This window comes from Fringilla coelebs (genome assembly GCF_963513975.1).
Source record: "Fringilla coelebs genome assembly, chromosome: 12".
NCBI lineage: Eukaryota > Metazoa > Chordata > Aves > Passeriformes > Fringillidae > Fringilla > Fringilla coelebs.
The window spans coordinates 13,905,378-13,925,422 of record NC_140038.1 but is presented as its reverse complement, the minus strand read 5'-3'; the positions used below and the strand labels follow the sequence as shown (position 1 = coordinate 13,925,422).

The 20,045-nt window shown below is 44.1% G+C and overlaps 1 protein-coding gene across 1 annotated transcript in view; it reads left to right on the top strand.

Annotated features, from left to right (window-relative positions):
• Nucleotides 1–10,097: 10,097 nt before the first annotated feature.
• The window catches only part of CEMIP (cell migration inducing hyaluronidase 1), a gene marked incomplete at both ends in the record, with an annotated part of 47,141 nt that continues 37,193 nt past the window's right edge, over nucleotides 10,098–20,045 (top strand). Inside the window, 6 exons of the mRNA XM_084213598.1 lie at nucleotides 10,098–10,173; nucleotides 13,051–13,203; nucleotides 13,867–14,005; nucleotides 14,772–15,008; nucleotides 15,407–15,586; nucleotides 19,528–19,598. Of these exons, the coding sequence (XP_084069724.1) occupies nucleotides 10,098–10,173; nucleotides 13,051–13,203; nucleotides 13,867–14,005; nucleotides 14,772–15,008; nucleotides 15,407–15,586; nucleotides 19,528–19,598 (856 nt within the window). The remainder of the gene's footprint in view (nucleotides 10,174–13,050; nucleotides 13,204–13,866; nucleotides 14,006–14,771; nucleotides 15,009–15,406; nucleotides 15,587–19,527; nucleotides 19,599–20,045) is intronic.

The following is a 20,045-nucleotide window of genomic DNA, read 5'->3' as shown; positions in this document are numbered from 1 at the left end:
TGCAGGTGAGTGTGTGCAGGGATCAGATGTGCAGGAAGGGACACACAGCCATGCAATGTCTGTACATTTCAGTTTGTTTTCCTGGTAAGATTTTGCAGTGAGGCATTCAGCTAAATGTGACCACTTGTGCCTGCAATTCCCTGCAGGAACAACTCACTGGGGGCTGAAGGGACATCTGTGAGCACCAAAGGCAGGGTGAAGATGGATTGAGAATCAGGATGGAGTTGGTTTCAGAGTTTCAGCACTCTCATGAGCCAGGGATTCACTCACAGTCATTTGGGCTTGTTTTGATTCCATGTGAAGCACAGGTTTAATCTAGGACCATTTAAATGGGGATTTAAACTTGGGAGAGCTTACATGGGATTGAAATTAAAGGGATTTAGGTGTTCTTAAAGTCAAGCACGCTCCCACATACTTTTCTGTATTGGAGCTTAAACGTTTTGAAGATCCTTGATGAAGGAGTATTTTGCAATCATGCAGTAATTACTGTTCTTCTTTTCAGCTCTCTTGTCCTTGTGTGCTCTAGAAATATCACAGACCTGCTGGGCATGTCTGAAATGTCAGTTTTTGTCAGGTTAGCTTCAGCAAAGCCTATTATCTTCCACAAGGGAGGTAAATGTATTTATTCTATCAGCTTTCTTTGTCTTTTTATTGCTTTTCCTGTTTCTTTGGCTTTTAATTAGGTTGGAAAGCACAGAAGAATTACTGGTGTGTATCCCATCCAAAAATGTACACACAGTTATACAGTGCTTATCAATATACTTCCCACCACAACATGCCAGTGTAACCCAGTGAAAACCTCTTGGCTTAGGGATGGTGAGAAAGAGGAGAGTTATTTCAGGATTTTCACTCCACTTAGTCAGTGAGAAGTTGCATGCTGCAAATTTTCTATCCTAAAGGGAGCTTGGTTTTCTAACAAAAAAAAAAGAAAAAAAAGAAGAATCGTTTGATAAAGATTCCATCTCAAAATTCCACTGCTTTGTGAGGAAAAACAATCATAACCTGAGAAGCTGATGAAAGAGAAAGCAGTCTGCAGTGAAATAAGAGCTGTTTATTGTTTTGGATAGAAGGATGGTGAAATCAACAGTTTGGGAGAGTCCTTATTATAATTTTACCTTGTATTGCTGCAAGAAATCCATTGGTATCATTGGTCCAGAAAATCCATGCTGGGTTTCCTACTGGAGAACTAAAGGCTATTGAGTCCAGGTTTGGATGAATAATGTGAGTGATAAAGAAATCAAGAAAACAGCAGCCTAACCTAATGCAGATTTCAGGTCCTCATGCAGAGATCAGATGGAAAATTGACTGTATTTCCAGCTTCTTATTTTTTGGAATGGAGGAGAGGGAGCAGGTTGCAGGGGGTTGGGGACTTTTCCCCACTGCTTTACTGAAATTCATATCAATTTCTGGTTGAAACTTCAAAGCTCATTGCTATGACCATTCCAGGGGAGGACAACACAGTCTTTACAGCAGAGGCAGAGATTTCATTTCAGTGCATGTTTGATTCCTGAGAAGCTGCTTCTTCTTTCCTTCTTTGAAAAGCCAAAGTTTGATGTTTTCTTTTTTGCTTTTGTCCTGAAACTTTTTTGTTTCATTCTCTCATCAAAGCCCTGAATAGTTTGAAAGGAATTTTTTTATTAAAAAGGAGTCTTTTATTTTTGTTTGTTTTGCCAAACTTTGTTCCCTGAACCCCCTGTGCCATCCTCTTGGCTGTTTTGGGAGCTGGGTTCAGCTTCCTGCCCCGACTGCTCCAGGGGCACAACAAGCAGCAGGCAGGGCCAGCCCCACCCTGGGGACACTCTGGCTGGGGTTTTGTCCTGGCCCTGCCAGGCTGGTGGCATGCTGCTGCTGGCAGTGGCACTGAGCTGCTGCTTTGCCTTTCCTAAGGGCAGGGGTGCTCAGCCGTGTGCCTGCCCTGATTTCCAGTCTGGGGAATCACATTCTGCTCCACGAGCTTCCTCCTGCTGCTTCAGGTATTTGGACTATTTGACTCCACAGCTCCAGGACTGCTCTGTGCTGGGGGGGCTGCGTTTCAGGGCAGGCTGGAGCATTTCTCCCAAGCACACATTGCTTCTGCCAAGGATAATGCAAAAAAAAACCCCAATCCTCTTGACCCCAGAGGGATCAGGGTTTAGGGTCTTGTTTCCTGGTTTTGCTAAACTTTATTTAAATTAGAAGTGTTTACAGGAATAGTCTCGATCCAGCCAGCTGCAAATAGCCTTGGGAGTCTTTGCAATGAAAAACATAATATAAACACAAGACATTATTATTAAAATGGAAGAATACATAATGCCTTTGTACTTTGGGGCAGCAGAGGACCAGAGTCGACATGAGGGATAGTTAAGGCACAACAGGATGAAACAGATGTAAACTAATAAAAGAAGGATTCAAAGTGTCTAACCATTTTCAGGTAGTCAAATAAGAAAAAGTACCAGTATTATTTAAAAATAAAGAGTATAACAATATTCCTGCTAACTGACATCTGGGTACCTGGCTTAGCCTGTTGAAATACCAGCAGATCCATCAGGCAGCAAGTTTACAGTTTCAGTGAGGCTCACTCCCACTCCTGTCCCTTTCTCCCTTCTGCATGTTCTGTAATTTTAATTCAAGAAATAAAAGAAGGGCTAAGAAATGTCCATGATGAGTGGAGGAATCTCAAGCTGTGCTGCTGGTAAGTGAACTGCCACACCCAGAGGGTCACTTCTCTCCTTGTGTCTGTTTTTCAGGGAGTTTTGCCAGGCTTGGCTATAAAGGACAAGCCAAACCATCCTGGATTAAAGTCTTTATCAGAAAGTTGCTTCTCTTCACCATTACATTCCCTTGAAGCTGTAAAAATATCAGTGTCCTGATCATACTGTTGAGCTGCTAAAATCTGATTTTTCTCAGACCTGCTTGGAGCACATCCCTGCAAAGGCTGGGGTGCCCTGGGGCACTGCTGGGGAGCACCAGCCAGGCAGAGCCCAGCACCACCAGCACCAAAACCTGCTGTTCTTACCACATTGTACCAAACTGATGGTGTTCACGTGTATGTTTTATAACCAATAAATATATTCTCACCTTACCCTCTGTGGTAGAGATTTATTTTTCAATCAGTGCCTTACATAGCAGAACAGGAGCAGTCTGTGGGCTGCCCTTCCCTGGGGAAAGTGTTTCAGCATATCTGTGATTTGGTACCAAAGGTAAGTTTTAAAGGCAGGAGCTGCTCTCTGGTAACTACAAATGAAATTTGGTGTGGAAATTCAGCAATTCCAGGGAAACGTGAACTTAAGCAAAGGTAGGGAATTCTTCCTTCATTCCTGCTTTTATCCATTAATGTTTCTTTTTTAAAAAAGGTGTCCATCTGCTGTGCCATCTTAGGTGAACTCAGCAACCTCTGCTTGGTCAGTGGGCAGTGATCTTGTGACAATGTCTTCTGATCACACTGAGCACAGAGCACAACAAGGAGTTATAAATGTGTTTCTGTCTGAAGCTAATGACTAATCAAATGATGTTTGTCTAACTGATGTGAACACTTAATTAAGGACCTACAGGAATAAAACCCAGGATAAAGTATGTGCTGCTTAGGGTGAAGTCTTGTGCTCCTTTCAGGCAATGCTCATATTGACTTTGGCTCCCAATGATGACTGAAATATTGTCAGCACTATTGGCTAATTCTCTTTGCTTTATGTTTATGCTGCAGCTGTTTGAAGTAAAGACAAAAATAGAGATTTATATACAAAGTGAGAAAAAAATGGTGACCTCACTGACTGCAGCTAGGCACAAAGTGACCCTGGAATGATGAAAGAGTCACTTGGGTTTGAACATGATGCTACTTGGTGACAGCAGTGAAGGGACAGGTGATCTCAGATCATCCCTGCCATTGAATAACTTGGGCTGCTCAAACAGGTAGGTGAAGGTTGTGTAACTGATGTCCTGTTGTTTCTCTGGCATTCTCAGAAATGGCCAAACAAGTTGCTACAGGGAAAGGTTAGCGTTTTGTTGGCCAGAATACTGCTCCCTGGTGAGTGATTGCTCTGGCATCCACACACTGGCCAGCTGACTTGTGCCTCTGAGTGGGGACTGAATGCCTTGGGTGGGACACTTGCTTCCATCCCACCCATTGTGCCATGGTCCTTGGATATGGGCTGAGAGGACACCCAGAAGGTTTACAGGCAGAAAAGGAAACTGTGGCTCCATCCCCCCACCAGGTGGGAGAGGTGAGAGTTGGGTTTGGCCGGGGAAGAGGTCCTGGCTTGCCAGAAAGTGTGAAGAAATCAGCGATGCTGCCCAGTAAAGGTAAGATAAATCATGATGCATGGGACATCACGGGGATGAGAATGGTACAACAGCCTGGGCAGCTGGAACTGACCCTCTAGGGAGATCCCTGAAGTCCTTTGGAACTCCTGGTAATACCTAATTGTTGTGATTTCTGATGCTGTACAGGAGGAAAAAAGCAAGATGTTTTTGGCTCGTAAGCATAAGCCCAGCACTGGAACAAGTACTTACAGAGCCAGCTTTTAGCTTCTTGGAGATTTATTTGATAATCTGTGACATGTCCAGACCCTGGATCCCAATAAAACTTTGCAGAGCTCTAACCCCAGGCTGAGACTAAACAATTGGCAAAGGAAGAGCCTGGTGAAGGAAGGAGAGGAATGTGCCTAAACCTCTGAAAAATCTCTATTCCTCCTCCCGCCCCAGAAGGAGAGCAAATGGCAAATGTCCTGGAGAGGAAGGCGTGGAGTCGTGGCGAGCCAGATGCAAACAGTGAAGTACCACAAAAGCAAAAAGAAAAATATTTACATCCTGATGCAGTTATTTGGGTAGTTAAAAGCAGCAGTTTGAAGAGGATTCAGGATGCTGTGATCCTCTTCAGCCACAGCACTCACTTTCCTTACCTTGGGAGGGAAAAGAGCCCTCTGACCAGGGACGCTCTGCAGAGGGTACTGTTCCTCCAGGGACATCCAAGGGGATGTTTTCAGAGGCTGCTGCTAACTTGGCACACACCAGGAGCCCGTGTGAATGAAGCTGTGGGGTAAGTGCTGCATGGGCGTTGCGTTGGAAGGAAGCTGCCCTGTTCCTCCTGGGATTCCCTGTGGGTACCCACCCATGTGCTGGAGTCCACAGGGGCTGTGTGTGTCCTTGTGGACTCACAGCTAACCCAGGTATGTCCAGCACATCCCTGCACTCAGGGTGTGTGGCCGTTCTGGTCTTCCCCAGAGCATCTCTGCTGTGGCTCTGGCATCCCCTGGAAGCACGAGTGGCTGGCACAGGCACAGCAGGGTCAGTGCACCCTGAGCCTCAGCAAATGGGGCTCAGCTTCCCACTCCCCTGGTGCTTTGAAAACTTCGTGTGCTGGAGGAGGGTTTGATTCAGTGAAATGCTGAGCACTTCGAAAGCATGTGAAATTGGGACTCAGTCAGCCTCGGATGGGTGGAGTGATGGGAATTGCAAGTGATTTTGTTTAAACAGAGCCAAAAATTGCTTCCTTTCCTCTTCAAAGTCGGTAAGCCTCTGAAAAAATTTTAAGAAAGAGTAAATTCTTAAAAAAAGTATAGCTTTAAAACCCCTGCTTTCCCCCTTTTATTTCGGTCTCAAAATAGCTTGCCAGTATTGTAACAAATTAGCAAACACCTTCTTTTTCTTTAATTTATTCATTGTAAAAATTTCCTCTAACTCCTGCTCCTTATTCAGAATCTATTTTTATGGACATCAGGAACCGAGGAATTTGCAGTGATGTTTATACAGAATATGTGAGCAGAACCTTCTTGTTGAGAAAGTTATTAGATAAATTTATAAGAAACCAAGGTTCACTGGGAAAACAGTCAGAATGTTGCTTTTGACTCCAGTATTGATTCATTGAGAATTAAAGTCTGTTCCTGAGTTTAATCCTCCTCCTCTTGCTAGTAAAAACGAGCAGCTGATGTGTGGGTGGCAAGCAGAAGAAAAAGATGTGGAGCAGAGGCAGCTCTGCTCTGCCATGCTCTGGGACTGAACAACATTTCCATTAGCAATCCCCAGAAATTCGTGTGTTTATTTTCTGAAGGCTTTAGCTGTGCCTGTGGCTGGCTGTGTGAAAATCCCCTCTGTATGTCACTGTAGCAAGGGCTGGCATGATCTCAGGTCAGAAAAGCAAACTTGCACCTCAAATCCATCTTCCCAGCTGGGGCTAAAATGCAGAATTCCACGAGCAGGGCGAGGGGACCTGCTGCCATGCAGCGTCAGCAAGAAGGGAGCAGAGGCGTGAATTCAACAGCTCCTCCTTCTCTCAGGATCAGCTTCCTAATAGATGTTGCCCTCCCTGCATATGCATGAGGAAAGATGCAGCAAAGCTTCAGACAAAAACTGCTGCAACCTCAGCATCAGCGGGAGGGTCTGGGCTTGGTGCACCACGGCCCTGGCACTGACCCCTCAGGGTCCCTGAGAGCATCTCCCTTGCAGAGGAGGCCCCTGGGGCACTTCAGTGTTTGCTAGGAGTTCACTCCCCATCAGGCTAAAAGACTTTTTTTCCCTGTGAGCTTTCCCTGTTCTCTGGGGATGGTGCTGGATCCCCACTTTGCCCCCAGGCAGGTTGGTGGTCTCTTTCACTGGGCAGTAGCAGCAACAGAAGCCACATGGTTTGCTGCCCCTGTTTGACCCACATGGTTTGCTGCCCCTGTTTGACATCTTCTTCAGAGATCAGGTAGCTGCTGCTTTTTTCCAGTCCTTGCCTCATTTCTAATTGTTTGTGAATGATCCCATTATGCTCTGCTTGACATACTGAAAGGAGCTGTCTCCAGCAGATGCTGAAGGTGCATCCTCCAAAGAGTGTCAGGTCAGTCTCAAAAAGCACTTCTCAACAATAGTTTATCACAATCCTGGTATTGGGAGGAACTTTTTAAAGTTCTGTTGCCAGGTTTGGGTGGTTGGTCCGGAGCTGTGCAAGGGGGTGAGTCATGGTGTGTGTTTCTGAATGACCCCGGAAAGCTCCGCTCTGACCCTTTGGACTCAGGGTGTCTGTGGGACCCCACCATGTGAGGATCCAGCTTCCTCAGAGCTTTTCTTCACTGTTTTGTTCTCAGAATTGTCCTCAGGGTGCTGCCTCCAGCAGGGAGGGCGGTGGAAGGGACTCCTCTCTGCAGCGTGCTTTCTAGTACAGCATCGCTGCCGACACCTGGTAGCAGCCAGCTGAGGACTAATCGTTTCCTGCATCTACTTTTAGCATTGTCTGCTGCTATTGTTCACTTTTTGGAAAGGTTCAGCAGCTGGGAATCATTTCAGAGAGCCTGCCTTGCCAGATCCAAGGATATGAGTCCCGCTTGCCATTGCCAGGCAGCTTTTAATGGCTAGATATAAAAGCTTTTCTCGCCCAAGAGAGACGTCCCAGATGGTATTTGAGAAAGGCTGGAGATGTGAGGCTTAGGCAGCCACTTGCATGGCCTTGTGCTCTGAGCCCCATTCTGCAGGGAGATTTGTTGACACTGGTGGTTACATCAGAGCTGGAGCCTGCTCAAGGATGTGTGGCTGTATCCCCTCAGCTCCCAGCTGAGCCAGGAAAGCGCTGCCTGGCAGGAGATAACTGCTCCTGAGCCTGCTCCTGCACCACAGGGACCAGGGGAGTCACTATCTCTTCCTCCTCTTATACTGAACAATCAAACCAGACAAGCCACTGCTTGCGCCCAGGATTTGGGAAAGATGCTGAATGGAGAGGTTTAGAAGGAAAATTCCTGAGATTATCCTGCGAGCAGCATTTTTCCAGCCTGGTGTTAGTCAGAGCTGAATCAGAGGAGTCAGATCCTCTTGGCCCTCTTAGCTCCCAGCCTTTCCAACCCAAGTGCCAGTTAATACTAGCACTGCAATGAACTCGGGCTTGCTGTGAGCTGAATCAAACACCCTGCCTCGGTCACAAAATAAGCAGGATATTCTTTGGACTGGGGCAGATCAGACACTGGGAAAACATCGGAGCCCTGGCACACAGCTGATGCCTCTGAAAATGACATGTCTTCCCAGTGTCTGATTGCTCGTTTTGAGCTCTGCTGATGAAGGTGGATGCAATCAGGGAAGCAGTCCCTGGTGAGCAACAAGGGATATAAAATCAGAAGCCATTTTCCACAACCTGATGGTGAGTACTGTGCAGTTCCTGGTTCTAAAGAAAGCAAAGGCTGAGAAATTTCTTGATGTAGTTTCCTACTAGCTTGCTACCAGTCTGTGTCAGAGGTAAGGTTTCAAAAAAGCTCCTTTGAGCTTTTATTGAGCCAGAACAAAAACATTTCTTTGCTACCTACACAGCAACAGGAGGAGCAAATGCATGCCACTGTCAAAAAACCAGTCCCTTCTTTTTATTCCTGTGAAACCTTATATCATCTGAGTATATTTTATGAGCAAAACCTCTGGCTGGTTGGAATCTGGAGCACTAAAACACAGTTGTGTCCACGCTGTGAGAAATGCTGTTTATCTGCAATGACCATCCTGAGCTATTACCTCTTGTTTAGCTCTTCCTCAATCATTCCAGCAGAGCCTAACGACTGGGTCTGCAGATCAGGCTGTGTAATAATCACTAATAAATCCTGGCATTTTAATGGTGACTGCTGTACTTTGGGTGCACCTCTAATAATGTTTCTTTGAAAGAGCTTTGGCTTATCCAAAGCTGATGGTTAATGCTGTTAAAATGTCAGACACGTGCAGCCTGGTTCTGGCACAAATTCCACGGCGGCGGCGCTGCTCTCTGATAATGTGCATCATTCAAAGTTATAGCACTGCTAAGTGCATTCCTCTCTTCCACTGCTCTCTAACAGCATTTCAGCACCTGATAGACTCCACCAAGCCCTGAATCTAGGCTGTTTCCAGAGCTCAGGGCTGTCAAATACACTATACCAAAGCAAACAAACATTTCCCTGGCAAAATATTTCCTGTGAAATCTGGTCCTAGCGCTATTTTTACTGCAATCATTGGATTACATGTGTTTTGAACCTGTCATTGTACTTTGAGCTGTGGCACCTTTATGAACAGTACAGATGTGTTTTACATATACACTACAAAATTTGCTTCAGAATAAATCCTGGCTTCTTCCATTCTTTTTCTTGTGTGTTTGTTGTTGTTTTCGTTGTTGTTTAACAAGTGACATGGAAAATAGCATTTGGTTTTGCCCTAAAGAAACTGGGGTACCCTGGAATTGTTTTTCAGCGGGTTTTTTTTTTTGTGTTGAACTAAACTGTGTGATGCATACATTTATCCAGTTTCATCAGTGGGATGTGACATGACAGCTACAAATAAATGTCTTTGATATTCCCCAGACACTGGCTTATATGATAAAACCTAAAGACTCCGAGGACTACGTGTGAATTTTAAACAGTGCCTTATGAATACAGAAGTGGGTGTCCTTGCTTCCCTGTGAATACACATGTCAATAAATTGTCATGAGCCCGAGGCAGAGCTGCAGAATCAATCACTGGAGACCAGAGAGAATCACATTAATTCTAACTTTGACTTTCATGACACTGCTTGTTTGTTTTTGCTGGGGGTTGGCGACGGAAGAAGCAAAAACAACATTAGGTAGACTGGTTTCAAAAGCAGCTTTTGGTTTTGCAAGAAAATTCTGAGCTGGCACACTACATAGACAATATTTTCTTAGACCTGAAATCTAAGAAACTGCATGCTTCAGGTTGGAAGTGTGAGTACAGTTTATCTGGGGGTTACACAGAACACCACTGCTAAAAATGTGTGTGTGTTTCGGGGGGAGAGAGGTGCCACCGAAAGGTTACTCCACGAAAATGTGTCACTCTGCAAACGCCTCCTCTGCTGTGTTTCATTACTTTCTAGCACATGTGAATATGCAGCCCTAGAGAGCCCTGACACTGGATGTGTTTATGCCACATTCCTAAGGCGTTTTTGGTTACAGCTGGTGGCTGCTCTCTGAGTGTCTATTTGGATTCCCCAGTGGGTTGATCCTAAACCAAACAAAGGGTGAGGAGCTGCCCATGGCTCCTTGCTCTGAATCAGTGCAAAGGTGTTTTCAGCCTCTTCTTCTTTCTCTTTTTTTTTTTTTTTGGTGCAGTGAATGAGCTGAGGAAAAAAAAAAAAAGACATTTTCTTGATATTCTTTTTTCACAGTTATCCATACAGAGGATTGAGGATCCTGAAGAATGGCTCTACCTAGCTCCAAGTGTCTGGCTGGAAGTTTGGGGTTTTTTCTGTTCGTAGTCTCTTCAGCAAGCACAGGTAAGTTTTCTATCTATGGGGAGAAAGGGTATGGTTTGTAATGCTATTTTTAATAGGTTTAAATTGACCAGCTTTTCACTCGTTGTATAAAAAGCATCAAGGAAAGAGTGAAAAAACTCAGGAGAAAAGCAGTTTTCTGGTGTGCCAATATACCCAGTCAAGGGCAGCTGGAGTGGCAAAGACTGAAATTTCTGAGCAGGTGAAAGTACCCTCAGCAATGCCTCAGACTCTACCACACGTTCTTAAACCAAACAGAAACCCAACAGACTGCCACAAAGAAATAGCAAAAGAAACCTCAGGTCTAATAGCTGTGGCTGAGGGAGGTGAAGGGCAAGCATTCTCCTGCATTTCCCAAGCCCAGATGTGGAAAGTAAAAAGCTCTGGCCTGGGACATCCTGTCCCTTGGGTTTTGTCTCTTCCAAGCTGTTTTTTTAACAAGCATTTTAGGGAAGGGGGAAAGGGGAACTTGATCTACATATTCTATATACAGCTAGTTTGGAGGTTTGTATTTGTTTGGAACAAAGAGACCATATGTCTTGCCCCAAACACTGCAGCTGCACGAAGCAACCTCTCATTGTCATGCTCAGGCCCTTTTGGTCAAGAAGCAAACATTCAGTTAATTCCTTGTGCTGGGTAGAATTTGCACTTTATTTCAAAAATGACAATGAAAGCAGTAATCAAGCTGTCAAGGTAACTGGAGCAGCTGGCAGAAGATGCTCAGCCTGATGGTGTCACTGGCACAGCAGATGCTGGTGATGTGCAAAGTTCCTGCTACAAATTGGTTAATGAAATTGGGAATTTGGGTCCTCTGCTTCTGGCTTGTTGGCTTTTGCTGTTTGTCATCCCAAACACCAGCCTAAATTCCTCTTGATTTCCCCTTAGGCTTCCCTGTGTGCCTCTCTGTTTCAAAATAATGAATTTGGGGGCACAAGTCATCTTTTGAGAGTGCAGGAAGCTCCTTGCATAGTAGCATTTTCAAGTAAATGGAAAAATAAACAAGATTTTTAACCTTTACATTTGAATTTGTTAATTAAGGTATAATTGATAAATTATACCTTTACATTTGAATTGATTCTCTTGGTTTTATATCACTTCTCATCATGAGCAAATTTTTCTATTATCCTTATTCTCAGGGAAACAACAGATGTTTGTTTTTTTTTTAAATTGTTGTCAGTGTGTACTGCAGTTATATTTGAACATCTATTTACAATGCAAGCCCCATTCCCTGTCTGAAACATTTATCTTTTCTAACTTTTATTAATTCTGTGTGGCTTCTGGTAGGAACCCAGAAACACCTCCTCATTTTTCTCAATTACTGTAAATCAGAGGGAGTGCCTCTGACATTATTAATGCAATTCCAGCTTCCAGCTGGCACAGTGGTATCAAAATCAGGTCCTGGATGTTTATCTGTATCTGACTTGCAGCCTGGTAGATTATTGTCCCTCTCTGATTTACTTCATGTATTTGGGGAAAGTTTGCAAAGAGACAGGTCTGTGCAGCCCACAGGAAACATCCCTCACTCACCTTGATATTGATTTGGGCTCTGGAGACTTTAAAGGCAGGGCTGGTCCAATTCTATTGTTTTCTTAAGATATGAAGCTGGTGGAGGAATGTGAGGGGAAACTGAATGCAGATGGACAGATTTTGTTTTTGTTGAAGTGGAATTACAGATGTCCTTCAAGTTCCACAGTGGCAGCACAAAACAACTGCCTGTTGACTGCACCAAGCAGGAAATGTTCCCTTGCTTGGATTCACATCACTGTCCTTTCCATCACCTGGAGGCATTAGTACCTGTGGGGCAAAACCCACCCAACTTTACCATACCAAGTTCCACAGACATAACCCTGCTGAGGTCAAGGTGTTTATCCCATGCCCATCATCACTGATTTGTTGGTCCTGTACTTTTCTCCATGGTGTTTTTGTTTTAAGGGATCAAAATTGTAGAGCTGGTGAGAACTCCCAGCCCTTTCTGAAGGCAAAGGGCTCATTGTTCAAACTTCCACTGACCTCAGCTTCCAAGGATTAGAAAGGGTTCTACCCTCAGAAAATATGCATCACACTTGAGACTCTCACCCACAGTTTGTTGATTACAGTAAGACATATCATATTTGTTGATTAGAGGCTCACATATCAACTGAGATAGTACCAGGGAAATATTTTATCTGAAATAAATAGTTGCAACATGAGACTCTTGCATGTGGTATGAGAGCTGTTCAGACTAACACGTCATGGCAGCCCATCATCAAATTGGTGTGTGGAGACTGCAGATGTGTGATCCCACAGTGAAGGACTCCTTATTGCTTCTGCCTGGAAAAGCTCACAAACCCAGACACACTTGTGAGGTTCCTGTTGCTCTCTGTTACTGGATGCACTGGTAATTGCTTGGTGCTTGGTGTTTCCATGTTAGTTCAATCTCTTTTTTTATCTCCAGTGAAAACACATAATGCAAACATATTTTAACATTTTTATAGTAAACAAAGCAGGTTTTGGGGGGCATTTTTAAAGGTAGTAGTTTTATCCTTTTACCAACACCTTCCCCTTGTGTATAGATGGTATGAACAGAGCTACATGTCACTGCAGGAAGGGCTTAGTGAAAGTCCTTCTTCAGTAGTTTTCTAGAAACTGCATCCCCTGCAAGGCTCCTTTGCATTGGGTTTTTCCATTCTTCCAGAAAACAGAAAACCATACAGCTCAAGCTGTTGTTTGTTTTCTTTTGGTCGTGACCCACATGTGCCCTGGTGCGCTGAGGTATTGCTGCGTTCCAGGGAATCAGCCAAGAGGCTGATGCTGAATGATACTGCAAAGATGCCCAGGTGCAGAGCTCCCTGTCTCCCTCCAAACAAACACTGATTGTCCTCTCTCTCCATCTTTGCCCAGCAGAAGCAGCTGTCACGTGTCCTGACAGAGAGCCCGAGTTAGAAATCTGGAACCCAGGTCACAACGAAGAAAACCGCGTTGAAATCCGCAACGGCAGGAAGCTGCTGCTCTCTTCTTCTGCCACTGTGCACTCCATCCACATCACTGATGGAGGTAAAACCTCTGCTGCCAAGGCTGCCTGCACTCTGCTCTCCACTGGGACTGTTTAAGTCACTGGGCATCGTGCTGGGGGAGCTCCTTGCTGAGAAGGGGGTGGCGACTGGGCAAACGCAGCTTTACCTCAGTACAGGGCTGGGCGGCAGCTGAGGTGCTGAGATTCTGTAGCTGTTGTAACCAGGCTAATTTCTGTCCTGTCTGGAGAATTTACACAAGTAGCTCAGTGTAATTACCAGTTTTACTTCTGCAATTTGCTTCAAAAACATTTTTTTTACCAAACGACTGGCCTGACAGCATCATACTTCAGTAGTTGTGATATCAGAGCCACAGGACAGGGCAGATGCTTATGTCCCTCTTTGTCTCTAAGGACAGAGTCAAAGTGTTGCTGGCATGAATAGCTTTCATTAATCTTAACTCTAGATTTCTGTCTCAGTTTTGAATGGCTCCTCTTCCATGTAAGTCTTATTTGCACTCTTCAAGACCTGGACTGAATAAAAGCCAATGTTTCAGGATTTGTATTGAGAGATGTTTTGGGACATATGAAGAGAATTTTTCAAAAACTGAGATGACAGAGCTCAGCACTGGGTTTAGCACAATGATACCACAACCTCCCATGAGCTGCTGGGTGATAAAGCAAATGTCATAACCTTCTCTGCTTAGGAAAACTGGTGATCAAAGATGATGTGCAGCCCATCATCCTGCGTACAAGACACATACTCATTGAAAACGATGGAGAGCTGCACATTGGCAGTGAGCTGTGCCCTTACCAAGGCAATGTGGTTATCATCTTATATGGGCGGTACGTATGCATGATAAAATACTACCTTAGAACCTTCTGGCACCTCTCTTCCACGTCAGGGAATGAAAATGTTCCTTTAAATGACATGTTCTCAGGTATACTTCACATCAGTGCTCTGTGGAAAGTTCAGTAACTTTTTAAACAATTTAAATGGCCCACAAAAATTGATGCAGGTTTGGGATTTTTTCTCTTCTACTGGGATATGAACACTGGTATGTTTGGGCATGCTAGAGAATCAGCATGCACCTTCCCACAACTCAAACTGATTTTCCAGAACAGGCTTAAAACATGAGGAGTTATTTTTGTCTGAACATTTGTCTCTAAACATCCCTTCTTTCTGTATGGGAGTTGTGAGCTGAAGGATAATATGTTTACATCTTGCAGATTGGTAGAGGATCACTTAAATTTCAAGGATGCTAAATGAATATTTAATAACCACTGGACCTCTTAGCTCCTGGTTAGGGTCTTGCCTGCCTCCAGAATTCAAAAGCACAGATGTGCCATTCAGTCTGGGCTCCAGGCCTCCTCTGGCCTGGATATAATGAATATTGCATGTATAAGCTATGTTCCAGATTGCTTTCAGTCCTTGGTAGCTGCCACTATTTTTTTAAATAGAACATGGGCAGCTCCTGATTCTTGGAACACCTGAAAGAAATGCACAGCACACTTTGAGCCTTCTCTCCTTGGGTCTCAGCAGCACAAGGAGAGAGGTTCCTTGACCCAGAACAAACCCAGAACTGGTCCCTTTCCTCCCTCCCTGCTCTAGAGCGGATGACGGCAGCCAGCCCAATCCTTACTTTGGACAGAAGTACCTCGGAGTCAGCAAAGGCGGCACTCTTGAGATCCACGGAAAGAAAAAGCTGTCCTGGACTTTCTTAAACAAGACTCTCCATCCTGGTGGCATGGAAGAAGGTGGATATTACTTTGAGAGGAGCTGGGGCCACCGTGGTGTCATTGTCCATGTTATTGACCCAAAGACAGGGGCGGTTGTCCATTCAGATCGGTGAGTGACCCTCTGGCTGCCTGCATGGGAGGATCTTGGGGAACAGGCTGGGGACAGCATCTCAGCGAGCTCAAACACACACATTTCAGCATCTTGTTCAAATGGGTGTAATTGCAATTCACATTTCAGCATCTTGTTCAAATGTCTGTGCAATTCCTCCTAGAGCAGCCATCTCCAGAACCACAGAGTGAGCAGTGTTGTACCGTGCAGTTTGTCAAGTGGAGTTTAATCAATTTGGCTTAACAGAACCCCCTAACACACCCTGCTAGACACTACAGCAGGGTAGTATTACAGTGAGCAATACAAAAGAGTACTTTCTCTATAGCACTTGCTTTTCAGTACATAAAGGTGTGGTGAATGCTGCAGTAAATGTTTATGGGGGTTTTTGATCGTTTCAGGTTTGATACCTACAGAGCAAAAGAGGAAAGTGTCCGCCTGGCTCAGTATTTGGGCAGAGTTGCAAATGGCATGATCCTGTCGGTGGCAGTGAATGATGAAGGATCCAGAAACTTGGATGACTTGGCCAGGAAAGCAATGACCAAACTGGGCAGCAAGCATTTCCTCCACCTTGGGTTTAGGTATGTGCCAGTCCTGCCAGTTCTCCCAGCACAGAGGCTTTATTATGTTCCTGAGATGTCCAAATAGTTCCACTCTTTCAAAGTCACAAAGTTCTTTCACATGGGAGAAAAAAAAAAAAAAAAAGAAAGAGGGAAACATCTCAATGTGCAGTTTTAGCAGGCAGTTAGATAGTTTCAGATGCACTCAGAGTCTATATTGGGTATTTCTATTAGCAGATTGAGGAACAGCATAGGATTCACATTAAAAAAGATGGTTTCCCAAGATATTGTTCCCACAGGTTGCTTATTCCAATTTATTTTCAAGCCATCCCCCAAAGATTTGGGAAGCACATTCATACACACAGAGAGGGTTAGATGGGCTGAGCATTAAGGAGAGCACAATAATTGCTGTGTAGCCCTGGCTAATACATACAGACACACATACAGCACATTCCTCTGCTTGTCCAATACAGGTCTGGGGACTTGTGCAGCACTGAAATTTAGCAAACATGGATTTATGGTGTGGACTGTAAATACTTCTGTGGCCAAAACAGTGTCTGTGTTGGCACACAGACTGTTGAGAATATTTGCTATTTACCCAACTGTAGCCATTATATTTTTGTGTTTATCTGAGTTTGTGTAGGCTTTTTTTTATGAGGCACTAAGAGAGTGCCTGCAGAACCCACACACACACACAAAATCTGCCTTGTAGGGAGAAGTGTTTCAATACAGTAGTTTGTGGAAAGAGACATCTGTCAGCTGGGCACACACAGATGGAGCAAGATGTGGGGTGGCTGATGGAGAGGTTGTGTCAAAAGTTACAGGGGCTCCTGGGCACCAGAAAACAAATTTCAAAGAATCAACAAGGAGGGCAGAAATGGTCTCCAAAACCAGGCTGTCTACATCACTGCAATTCTTGCTCTCAAATTTAGACCCCATATTAGAGCCAGTAGCCTGCTGGGTGTTTTTTCAAATGCTGGAATTAGGGAAACAGACCATGGTTTTTGAATCATTATTATGATTATACTTTTTTTTTCCCAATAATGCTACAGGAAGGAGTTGATAGTTTTTGCATATGTTTATAAAAGTAAATTGCAATTGACTTTTTTAGGCTGCTGTGGTGTTTTAATGCAAGCTTCTCATCATTTTGCCATCAATGTTCATAATGGAAATACTGCAGAAATTCATCCATGGAAGTTTGACTTTCAGTGTTGCTATTGTTTGCAGTCAAAAGGCTAATCCTTGCCATGCTGTTATCTGAAATACCACAAAACTGCATTCCACAAATTATCCAGATGTGGATAAATAATGAGGTAGTAACTGGCCAACACTGTCTTCCACCAGCACGCTGGTGTGTGGAAAAATATCTGGTGCATTATTTAAAATAACATATTTTTAGGAGTGTTCTTAGAGTTTAAGTTCATCAATTCTCAAAAACCACATTGTCTGGATGGCAGCTGGGGCCAGACTTAGAAAGGCAGTTTGGTGGCACAGTGGAACACAGGCAGCTTTGGGTGTATCCAAGCTTTTCCTCTAAAGCAAATTGAACTTCCACTGCAGTGTAACAAGATTTAGATACAGTGGTTTACATTTCAGATACATCTATCACTATGAATAAGGATGCATGCACTTGACAGGTGCTTTTGGAAATTTATTTTTTTTTAGTATCTTAGAAAAAAATGTTCAGAATGAGAAAATTACACGCATGTGTACACATTTTACCCTCTGTGGCCATGGCAGGCTCTGACTGAGGAGAGCAGATGGATTTTTATTTCTAACATGCCTGTCACCACTCTGCCCAGCACTGGGGTTTGCTGGCTGCTCCTGCTGAGTCCTGGCTGTCAAATCTCCTCAGCTCCTGAGGATGGCTGGGGCTGGCCATGGGCATCCCTGGGAGGATAGGAGTGTAATTCAGATTGTGTTGGTTTCTGGAGGGGTGTTGGTGGGGGTTAATGGGCACATTCCTGTCCATCTCCACTTGCTTGGTATTCAGCCAGATTGTGAAGTTGTGCAACTCCCCCTTGCTGTAGCAGAGCTGATGCACAATGCTGATTTATTCAGAAATGTTTCTGTGCTCCTGGAATCTCTTTTAATTGCCTATTTGCTGAGTCCAGAACATTCATTAGGAATGAAAGGAAAATCTTGCATTCCTCTCCTATTGTTTTCCTTCTGAAAAGTGTGTTTACTCTTTCAGTGTGAGCCATTTTTTCCCCTTTTACTAATAAATGAAGAGAAAGCCTTTTTGCACTTGATGACATAGTTATTCTCGTTGGAATTCCACACAAATATCTCCTGCTTGGCTCTGGACTTCCTGGTCGCTTCATTTCATATAGCCCAAACAGATTGCATGTGTCCTTATGTGTCAGGGTTGAACGACTTTAAAACTATTTTTAGTGGTAAAATAACTGGGAGAAACAAGTATTTTAACACATGAAATGGGGCCAAACCTTGAGTTGCAGGAGTGAATAACTCCTTATCCTTTAAAATTTTTTTCGAGATTATTTTTGAGGCATCAAATTTTTTGTCGTTTGTGTTGAATTTGGTTTACCAAAATAATAATAATAATAATAATAACAAAAAAATAATAATAACAAAAAATCTATCCTGACTGCTGAGTGATAAAGTGTCCCCCCTGCTCCCACCCCCCTTCTCTCCCTGGATGGAGATCACAGCCTGTCAGTGCCTTCAGCAATTGGCACCGAGGCAGATTTTCCAGCAGGAGCATCTGGCTCGCTGGCAGGCTCCCGAGGCAGTGGTGCTGGCAGCTCCCACCAGCCTGGCCAGGGCTGGGGCTGAGGACACGCTGCTGGGACAGTGTCCCCTCGAGCAGCCACGTCCACCAGGGCCATGGCACAGCAGGGGCTGCCCCAGAGCTCACCCCGAGCCTGCCCCTGCTGCCCCCAGAGCAGCAAACCCAGCAAACCCCAGCTCGTGATTTGGGTGTGTTTTTGTGGCTCTCTCTCAATGTCTGTACGTGTTTTCTTCTGGAGTTCCAGACCAGAGTGGTTTGGAACTCCACTTGCACCAATGTAAGGTGACCTGCAAGACTCTTGATGCAATTGAAATGACCAGATATTTATAACTATAGAGACATGACCTAATCCACGGGAGTTTTTGGTAATTCAGGACACTCTCCCTACCACCCTAAAAGCATATTTTTTATTCTCTTACTCATTAAGAGCAGATATGCCTGAACTACTTCTACTTTGAAGATAAAAATCCCCTCTGACCCCTCCTAATTGGGTTCACCCTCAAGGTTGGGAGGCACTTTAGTCCCTGTCTCCATTGTTTTCTCATCCTCCAGGGTGGCTGATAGCTACTGAACCCACTTGATCAAAAACCATCAGATGATAATGAACTGAACTCTGACTTGGGATCAGACTTGAATAGACAATTCAGAGCTGTAAACCTTTATCCTTGTTCAATGTTCAATGTTCAAAGAAGGAAACCAGATATGCAGAGACTATCTAAGAATTTTTACTGTCCTTTGCCAGCCAGTCTGTCTATTAGAAATTCTCATGGGTCATTCCAAAGACAATTGTCATATACAGGGTTTCAGCACGAGCTAAATTTATTTAAGCAGAAGTGGTTCCTTTTCATATTCCTCAGTGTATACACACGGGCACACACACAGAGGATTTATTTTCAGGCTCCCCAAGGAGTTGCCAGTGTCTCTTGGGTCTGTCATACACAAGTTTCTTCAAACATTCATTTAAAAAACAAACACACTTGTTACAGGCATGTTTTAAGTGGGGATTTGTCTTCAAATTTGCTTCTCTTCTGATATATTTACTGAAGAAATATAGAGTGTTAAGATAATATTAATTTTAACTGAGCTGCCTGTGACACTAATGAGACTGTTTTGGATGTGGTGCCTCTGAGAAATTTAGGGACACTGGGCTATAAGAAATATGCATCTCATACTTGACATTACTCCATCATTTCTCATTTTCATTTTCCAGGCACCCATGGAGTTTTATTACCATTAAAGGAAATCCCTCCTCTTCTGTTGAAGACCACATTGAATATCAAGGTATTTAATGCACAAAATGCTGTCTTGACGTGATGTCTGCCAGTTACTGGAGTTATAGCTGAGATTAATGTGGTCAATGGTGTTTTTACTTCCCACTGCATTGCATCAAAGCTATGAGCAATTGGTGGTTTGACACATTCAATTGAATGCTCTTTTTATATATTGCTTCTTCCCACTAATGCATCTGAAGCAGCTGAGTGAGGGATAGCTTAGGCTATCCAAACCCTTAGCTAAAAGGTGAGATCCTGCACCAGTGTAAATCCATGTAGCTTCCCTGAGCTCAGACACTGCCTCTTTGAAGACACAAATCTGTGGAACAGACCCAGTTCACACCAGCTGAAAATTTAATCAGTGTGTCCTGAATTAGTAGCCTCGACTCCTCCTGTGAACACTGTTGAGTCTCTGTCTTCTCATGGCATGAGTAACACAACTTGCTACAACATTAAA